Below are 9932 nucleotides of genomic sequence, written 5' to 3'. Positions count from 1 at the left end.
GGTGTAAAGGCGGGAAGGCTGCGCTGCCATTCAGCGGGACGTGGACAGGCTGGAGAATTGGGCAGAGAGGAACATCATGAAATTCAACAAGGGCAAGTGCCGAGTGCTGCACCTGGGGAGGTCGAACCCCATGCACCAGTACAGGCTGGGGGATGACCTGCTGGAAAGCAGCTCTGACAAGAGGGACCTGGGAGTCCCGGTGGATGACAAGCTGACCATGAGCCAGCAGTGTGCCCTTGTTCCCAAGAAGGCCAATGGTATCCTGGGGTGCATTAAGAGGAGTGTGGCCAGCAAGTTGAGGGAAATTATCCTCCCCCTCTACTCTGCCCTGGTGAGACCCCACCTGGAATACTGTGTCCAGTTCTGGGCTCCCCAGTTCAAGAAAGATGAGGAACTCCTAGAAAGAGTCCAGAGGAGAGCAACTAGGATGATAAAGGGACTGGAGCATCTCCCCTACGAGGAAAGGCTGAGCGAGTTGGGCTTGTTCAGCCTGAAGAAAAGACTGAGAGGGGACCGCATCAATACATACAAATATCTTAAGGGTGGATGTCATGGGGATGGAGCCAGACTCTTTGCAGTGGTGTCCAGCGATAGGACAAGGGGCAATGGGTACAAACTGAAACATAAGAGGTTTCAGTTGAATGTGAGGAAAAACTTCTTTACTCTGAGGGTGACAGAGCACTGGAACAGGCTGCCCAGAGGGGTTGTGGAGTCTGCTTCTCTGGAGATATTCAAAGCCTGCCTGGATGAAGTCCTGTGTAACATGCTCTAGGAGAACCTGCTTTAGCAGGGGGGTTGGACTAGATGATCTCCCGAGGTCCCTTCCAATCCTCGCAATTCTGTAATTTTCAAAAAAATTTACCTTCTGTTACACACTGTCTGCCATTTCCTTTGTAACCAGCAATACAACTGCAACAAAATCCATTGGGATAATCTTTGCAAATAGCATGAACAGAGCACTGGTGGCGGTTGTTAGCACAGGTCTGTTGGACATCTGTGTGGTAGCGAAACACTGTAGAAAATAAGGCCAGACACTTCATGTAATTACTGTAGTATTCACATATCCCTGGTTTTGTTTAAAAATATCTCTAGACTAACTTGATTAGTTTTTTCCATTTTCATTTTAAGGAAAACAAACAATTTCAATTCATTTTTGCTAACCTTGTAATACGCAAGTAACGGTCTACTATTTTGCAGAAAATATCGGAGTTTTAGATGTCAGAAAACTGTTTCATTCTATTGATTTCAGCAGATCTATATTAATACAGACCAGTTACACTGTCTTGGCAAAACTAAACATACAAAAATTTTAACCTGCCCTTATTTCCAAACCAAAGCAAAAAGGAGTCTTTCCAACCTCTAAACAAAACACCATCAGAATGGTACCCAGGACCACGCACCAACTGATGCACCCTGTAATCCTAATTGTCTTACCCTCTTATTTCATGGAGATAGCAATTCTGACATCTGCTTCAAGAAACAATTAACATCTGGGCAGTCAGTCACGCTGTTCTGAATTTTCTACGAATGCTTCCTCAGAAGTTAGAATTGCTAATCCCAGCCTTGTAAAACTTAAGGCCATGAAACCCTAGTCAACAATTTTTATAACAGTTACTATTCCCAATCTTTGTTAAATCACCTGTATTCAGTAACACATTTAGGAAAGGAAGTAAGCTAAGTTTCAGTAGAACAGATCATAAAATCCTTACCAGGTAACAGCCACTTAATGCAGCTATTAAAACTTAAGATCATACCATTAACAACAGTCCTGGGCAAAAGAGAAGGAGGAAATCAGTTGCTGCTAAAAATGCATCAGCTTCAGGAATACAATTATCCCTATAGGAGGCTTTCCTTAGGAGAAATTCAGGTTCCACAGACACACTGTAAATGTGCTCTCCTATGAGCATGACTGGGGCACTAGTCTAGACTGGCGAGATCCAAATCTGAGGTGACATCCATGTTAACTACCTCGACGAATAACAAACTCATTAAATGTGTCCAGATTTTCAGATATGAAGGTAGTGAAAAGGAAACAGATTATTCCTTTAGTAGTTCAATTTCTTGCACACCTCTGTTTTTTGCAGCCTATCCGTCTTAGAAGTACCCAAGCTGTAGAGAAGACCTTACCTATACCCGTTTCATCAAATTCTTCCACATCTATGACTTGGGGTTGCTCTGGGGGGAACTGCTGGACCTGAAACTGGCGAGGCGGAGCTTTTGCTGTTGGGAAATCTTGATGACTGTAAAAAGACTCAGTCGAAGGTGTTCCTGTTACATCTTGGTATGAAGTCAGGAAGTCTTCTGCAGCTAGCTGAGGAACACTATACGCAATGTGGTGTTGATCCTCTTCTGTGCTGTCTGTACTACTGGTGACATACTGCTGTCTTGTTTCAGTGGAGCCATAGTCTGACATAAATGGTTTTGAAGTCATCTCCTGGTCTTGTTCATTGGACTCTAGGCTCTCCAAAATGCTGCTGATCTTGGCAGGCACAATACTGTCAGATGAGCTACCAATCTCAAACACCCAGACACCTTGTTTCCCAGCATTGCTGCTTCTATCAAAGAGAAGCATATGCAAAATGTAAATAATCAAGCACAAGTTGTGTGGTATTTCCAGCCTACACAAAATGTTATCCTTCACTAAGAAATGTCAGGACAAAACTGTCAAATTATCTTATCTACAAGTACAGTTTATTCAGCTATAAAACACCCCTGACAGATTGGATAGCATTTTTTCTCCACGCCCAGAGCTCCCTTCTTGAGAATCTTCCTTCTAGCCTTCTTGTCTCCAAAGTGGTTGGAACAGAAGGAGATATTTGGGCCACAAAGATCTTGCTAACACTTACTAGAACCTTCTAACTCACTCAGTTTCCCTCTTGTTCACTTTTTCTTTCAGAAAAAGAGTGCTCAAGATAGACTATAAAGAGTTAAAGTCTTACATGATCCTATTTTTAGAAGGGCTAATGGAACTATGGACTTTTGACAAATTAGACCAAAGCCCTTCTATTCCTCAAGAGGGTGGATATTTATCAGTGGCAGACTTTGTGATTTCTCATGCAATTGCTGATGGGATCTCATTATTTCTCATTGACTCATGCTACAATTAAGAAAGGCACAGAACCCCCTGATGTTTTCTTGAGGAGTTTAAATAAACAAAAAAAGCATACTTGTGCAGGTTTCTAATGCTGTCTTCATCATTAGCAATGACATTGTAGGATCCTGGCTTTTCCCAAAAGTAGTAGTTTGTAGAGGCTTGACTAAAGCCAACCATAGCAGGAATCTTTCCATCACCATTCTTGGAGTATGTACTATAGAACTGCAAACTATCTTCTGGATAAAGGAAAATAGCATAGGAACTGGAATCAGAAGAGGCTAAAACAGCCTGGAATGTGTTCCTCTGTGGAAAAAATTTAACATCCATTTATTCATAGAAAAATAATCAAGATAGACAACAGAGTAACATTTTTTTAAATACAAAGTCAAAATCAGAATTTCCATCACACATAATGCTTCCTAGGAGAAATCAGTATTATGCAAGCTTATATTTCGCTAAGGCAGTTTTATCTTTAGCATGCATAAACACTAAAAAGAAAGCATTATCAAAGGTAAATTAATCTGTTAGGAAATAGCCAGAGAGGCTGCCTAAAGCATAACAATTCTAAGTTCTGTAACGTGCATAGGATGCTATATCATCTCCTTAAAATAAAGAGTGATGTGCTACACTAAACAGAAGAATTCTGTAAACAGAATTTTTAAAGAAGAATTCAAGTTTCATGATGCTGCAAGTGTCTTTTTCCTGTAGGAACACTCCTACATACTGTAGGAAGTATCAAGACAGTACCTCAGACATCAGCTACTCATTCCTACCAGAGTGCAGAATCATTACTGTGAACACCATGGTTGTGTCAAGTTAGGCACAAGGAAGTAATCTTTGATGAAATAAGATTTGGTAAGTTATGATAATGTTCTCAACTTTATACGCTGCGAGTAGACTCATCAGCTGGGATAATTAGGGTGCATAAAGTTACGTATCTTTACTGGGTAGTATCTAATATGGTTTAAAAAGAGAAAATGGCTTGCAAGTAATACAAAAAATAACCTCTACCTGCTTCTTCATTCAATACTAGCTACAAAGCATGACCTTTTTGTGAATGCAATGTCATCTGTCCAAAAAGTATTCACAGTCTGAAGTTTCTCTCAGTCCACATACTTATCAGATTGTAGATAGTTTCATGTCAAAATTGCTTGAGTCTGTTGAAAAATGCAAGCCAACTGGACTGTATTGCACAGATGGAGGGCAGGATATCCTACTATTTCAGTTATTACCACATGACACTTAACACTCAAAGTTGTCAGGGAGTACAAAGAAATCAGCTATGTAGATTCAAGCATTTTCTTTTGAACAAATAAAATACTGCAAAATAAAAAAAAAATTAAAATTCTGGAACCCCCTATTTTGCTACAGCCTTTTCAACAAAAAAGTATGTTCTTAACTGTACCGGATTCATTTACACACAATGGAATTCAAGCCTTCAAAACCACAGGTTACAGTGTTACCCTTCAGCTGAACACATGTCCAATGTGTCTTAAAGCTCTGACTAACATTCACCTTTTCTTCCAGAGCACGATCTTCTCCCGGTGCCTGGTAAGGAGCCACAAGCTTCCAGGTAACAATGACAACACTGCTGGGACCAAAAGTAGTCTCAGGAAAACCTCTTTTGATATAGTCTGATGCAAGTTGCAAGACATCTGAGGATGAATCTTCTCTGTAATACACATTTCCACGTCCATCTGTTGTGTCCAGGTCAGCCATAAAAGGAGCAATAGCCCCAAAACTGACTGGGAATTGACCGAGATATTTTTCTTCACTTGAAGGTTCTTTCACTGCAATAAACCCATTAGTGGCAACCTAATAAAAAGGTGGAAATTATAAGATAGATATTGTTCATATGGCTGCCTCCCACACCTATGTGGTCTAGATCACAATATTTTCATTGCATTTCCACAAGAAATTCAGTCAAAAGTCAGTCTTCTCAGTTTTTTCAAGTTTTTGGTTTGTGTCCCATGTCAGGAGTCCTGGGATTTCAGTTGCCCAAAACCAGATGTCTACTTTACAGACCGACCAACCAACCTTTTTTTCCCTAGATAAAGATTATAGCTATTTAAATTTCAGACACTTACTGCCTCTTCTGGACTACAGAGAAGCTGTATCAAAGTCATAGCATACCCCCTTGGAATCTGGACTTCTACCGTGAAGGCATAGGAGGATGCTTAAGCTGGACAGTTTAGAAAGCTGCCCATTCCTAAGGAAGTCTGCTGTCTGTGGGGAGAAAAAAAAACAAACAAAAAAACCACACACACCACAAAAAAACCCTCACCCACAACCAAAAAACAGGAGGGGGTAGGGGGGAGAAACTGAACAGCTCTGTCTTGTTCCACACACTCTGCTAAGTCATGACACAACAGGCTATGTCATTCCCACGAAAACCTGGTTGGGGAGTCAGGATACAAGTGGGTCAGTTGAGCTTTCCTTGCTACTGCCCGAGAAGCTGACAGAACTTCTGAGCAAAGAACTGATCTACACACAGATGCCCACCCAAAAAACTGCTCCATGCTTAACTGTTGTAATAGCTTGGGTGAAAGTCTGTTGGAAAGATGTGCAGATTTCTCTTTGCCTGGCCAGGACCACTCTAATTTTCACTTCACTACAACCATCCTCCTAGGAACTTCTCTGCTACTGTACAAGGTTGACAGCAACAAGCTGCTGCTCACTCTTAAGATATGCCCTGAGCACAGCTCTGGTAACAGAGGCTATGGAGGCTAGAAGACAGAATCTCTATAGCAGATACAGGCCACCCTGTAAATTCCCTTACAGCCAAGTGCCCTGACAGTCCTATGGAAAACTGGCTTTATTACTTGGTGGGGTGGGGGAGCATTAACATATGTAACAAACTCTAGGTCTGAAAATGCATACATACTGGCTCAGTGAGATTTAACTGGTCAGTGAGACGATGACTTGCAGACAACCACCTCTGACTAAAAATTAAATACATATATACAGGCAGATGCTAGGGCATATCCAAGCATGACAGCCAAACTCCCTAGGCAAACCAGAGCTAACTCACACATGCAGAAGCAGCAAGCAAGGCTACAGGCAGTGCATAAACTGCTCACACACAGCTTTTTGTCCTGGGCCCTTCTTCCAGATGTGTACGGTGCTGTATAAATCAGACACATACAAATGTATTTCCAAGTGTTTGACTACCTGATGACAGGAGACATCTGACTACCTGCAGGCAGCCAGGTACTCACCACTCTAGAGCTGCTGCCACACATGCAGATGACTCAGAAAGGGACAGAGGTCCCAAAACTGGTACCACAAGTTATGAAGCTAAAACTACAATCTCTCACAGATTTATCTCACTTACAGGGATTCTTACAAGTGCAAGAACAAACTGCTGCTGGATCTTTTCACACAGTCAAGATGCTCACAACATTAAGCAATCTTTATGAATGCTTGGAAGAGGGTCAGAATGGCCACCATGCTCAGCCCACAAAGCCATCTAGACCAGTTGCCTGTCCCCAACGATACCTGGTAGCTTACGGATTCAGCAGAACAAGAGAAGGGCATGCACATACTCCTCCAACCACACTCAGCTCAAGGGATTCCCTGTGGTTTGACTTTTCCATCCTCAGTGGATCTCCTTCATGTATTTGTTAAGTCTTCCCTTCAACACATATAAACTTCATGCATCCACAAAATCCCTTAAAAAGGAAATCCACAGATCTGTGACTCATACCCTGAGATCTCTCCTGCTTTTGTTTGTTTTCAGTCTGGCCCCCAGCTTCATTTGATGGCCCCTAGTTTTTACATTGGGACATACAGTCAAACCCTGCTCAGTCTCTCCCCCTATGTAATTTCTTCTCCAGAATGAAGACCCCCAGCCTATTCACGCACTCCCTGTATAAGAGCTGTTCCCTGTCTCTGATCATTCTTATTGCCTCCAAATTTTTCTTCCCCTTTTCTGCTACATACATTTGGAAACAAGGAGGCCAGTACGACTTCTTCAAAACACAGAGGAAATTGTGGGCTGTGCAAGCCTGTCAGGGATGTTGGCTACACATGTCTTGGCAACATCCTTTAAAATCTAGACCACCAGTATTACCGCTACATATAGCGAACCAGAAAAAGTGCAGTATGGGAACTCGTACTACAAATCACCCCTTCATATACAACACACTGCTATACCCTGAAACCCTCCTTTGGCTACACAGGAGGTCAGAACACACCACCTGCCACAGGCTAGTGGTCAATCAGCTTGGTATATAACTGGATAATGGTTAGTACAAACCATTAACTAAACTTAGCAAATAGTTCACACTGTATATCAGAATTTACTTTAAAAATGGCTTGACATAGGCTGACCGTATTGTCCAATTTCATTAGCTGCTACAGTGAAAAATACTAAAAAAGCTAAGATCAGGTAAAAAATGGGAAGTTGACTTCATGCATGAACAGTGTATCTAACATACATAAGCAATATATAATTCGCACGAGCGTGATGGGAATGCAGGTCATGTTAGAAAGGGGGAGAAGCTGAATCTTGTGATTGTTTTTCCTCTAATAATTTGTGACTTAACAGGGGCCACAGACCCTAAAGGTGAACTATGAATTTTAGAAATACAGAACCAAAAAGGCAGCATGGGTTACCTCCAGTCTAGACCCTGCAATTGCAGGCAGACATGCAACAGAAATCTATTCCAGAAAGGTTCCTGGAACTTCTATAACATCTATACACTAGAAAACACCTCATATCCCTGTAAAGCAAAGCTAAAACTTGCCCTAAAAAGCCACCATTTATACTATACCACAGGATTACAGTAGGGAAGATGGTGGGCATTAACACATTTTAGCAAGGAGATGCATTCCACTTTTAAAGTAAAAAATTTAGAGTAAATGCCCTTCCTTCACTTTGCTTACTCTTTTTGTACACAAGCACCCTTGCTCCCACTCTAAATCCTCTTGTGAGAGATGACTGGTGTTTGAAGTATTTTAAACAAATTCCATGCTCTTCATCAGATTTGGCGTGTGCAGACTTTGCAGCTGCATGGTCCCCCATTTATGGCAGAGATTAAAATAACATTAAGAGAAAATACAACCAGGACTAGTTAATACTACAGAACAAAGTACAGACCAGAATAAATGACCTAACATTTGGCCTTCCTCTCTTCACCTATTAGGGGGATGCTTCCATCTATTCATTTATTAGCTTGCTAAAAACTTAAATGCAACAAGTGATTTTATTAAGGAGATGCAAAAATGCCAATGCCATTTTCATTTGTTTGTAGTTTATAAATGAGACAGTTCAGTTTTAAGTGTTAAGGGAATGTTTGGTTGCAAGTACTTAATCACCCATACAATATCTGCAAGCCATTAAATAAAAATAAATACACAAACTGCTCACTTTGCAAAGAGATTTTTGATGTAGAGAAAGAACGTTCATCATTACTAAAAAAATGGGTTTAGTTTTCAGATTTAACAATATGTTTATATTGACAAAGATGGTGAATAGCATGATTTAACTTTAGAATCATAGAATCATGATTTAACTTTACCCTGTTCCTTTTAAGGTCACACAGATAAATTTAAGTGTGAACCTCAAAATAAAGAGAAATAATTCAGGATATGTAGTGGGTTTCATTAAAGCATCATTCCTGTCAAAAGGGAAAGGGGGAGGGAAAAAAAAAAAAAAAAAGAGGCCTCGGGTAGGCGTGGTCTAGAGACCATCTCTACTGTACATCTTTCCTTTTAGGGTATAATACTATTTAACTTGACAGGAACTAACACAGATGTATTTTTAGCATGTTAAACTTCTGGATTACACACATACTTAACATACATTCATGGTCTGTAGCTGAACAAATTGCCCGCTATTATAGGTCCACCCTGAAAAACGAAGCGAGGAGAAGGAAGTACAGAAGTACTTCTGTTGAAAGAAAAAGTGTATCCATGTCTGTATAACAAAAATTACCTCCTTTGTTTGAAACTTTATTTTTCCCTGTTCAGTTACTAGCCATTTTGAGGGCTTGACTATTTCCAAGCAAGAGTTTAGAAAAAATGAACTTACTTGTATAATGAAGTGCCAGTTGACTTAAAGCAGCAAAATTTTCTAGTATGAGCATGACCAACTATTAATTTAGGAAGTCAATAAAAGTAACAGTTAACAAATTGATCCAAGCTTGCCTTAAAAGACTCTGATTCTTCCCTAAAAGGAAGGAATCCCTAATCCTTTAGCTTTTCCACATCAGTGAGCCCTAGTGTAAACTGAAAAAGCCTTAATAGAACTGTGCTATTAAAACAAATAGATCAGTGTGTGTTAGTGGTAAAATTCAATGTCATAAGCCTTGCATAGGAAAACACCATATTGAAGATTACAGTGTGTGAAAGTCTGTTTCCACTTACAGTAAATAAAAGTTCTCTCTTCTATCAAAAGAAAAAAAGTTTTGTTGCCAGGGATTTTATGGCAAGTTGATACTAAACAATCACTCCTCAGAAGTTCTCGCCTTTTTTATTCATGTGTAGTACTAACTCAAACAACTCAGCTTCTCAACTGTTAGAAAAAATAGAGAGAACCCATGTAAATTTTCAACTGATTGAAGGGAAAACTTGCAAAAATGAAGCACTCAAAAATTAAGATAAAGCTATCACATTATGAACCATACAGAAAGATGCATTTCATCACAACTCAAAATCTGATCCAGGAATTCCTTTTGTTATTATGATGTATTTCTATTAATACCACATGTTAACCATATCAGCTTGACAATATTTACTACCAACTAGCAATACTTTGGTAAATTCTGCTTACTGAATACATCAGAGAGTTTAATAAGCATTCACTGCCAATATACAGTAATATTGTGTATTGTGA

The 9932-nt window shown here is 40.1% G+C and overlaps 1 protein-coding gene across 4 annotated transcripts in view; it reads right to left on the bottom strand.

Annotated features, from left to right (window-relative positions):
* NID1 (nidogen 1) overlaps positions 1-9932 on the bottom strand; it is a 74093-nt gene that overhangs the window by 38529 nt on the left and 25632 nt on the right. For all 4 annotated transcript variants that reach the window (XM_035899703.1, XM_035899702.1, XM_035899704.1 and 1 more), the window contains exons 2-5: positions 4610-4909; positions 3168-3397; positions 2128-2555; positions 863-1012 (exon numbers count right to left, since the gene is read on the bottom strand). In XM_035899703.1, coding sequence (XP_035755596.1) covers positions 863-1012; positions 2128-2555; positions 3168-3397; positions 4610-4909 — 1108 coding nt within the window. The remainder of the gene's footprint in view (positions 1-862; positions 1013-2127; positions 2556-3167; positions 3398-4609; positions 4910-9932) is intronic.

The sequence above is a fragment of the Egretta garzetta genome, unplaced genomic scaffold (assembly GCF_000687185.1).
Source record: "Egretta garzetta isolate BGI_Z169 unplaced genomic scaffold, ASM68718v1 scaffold118, whole genome shotgun sequence".
Taxonomy (NCBI): domain Eukaryota; kingdom Metazoa; phylum Chordata; class Aves; order Pelecaniformes; family Ardeidae; genus Egretta; species Egretta garzetta.
The sequence above is the reverse complement of the archived record's forward strand: the minus strand, read 5'-3'. Positions and strand labels throughout refer to the sequence as shown.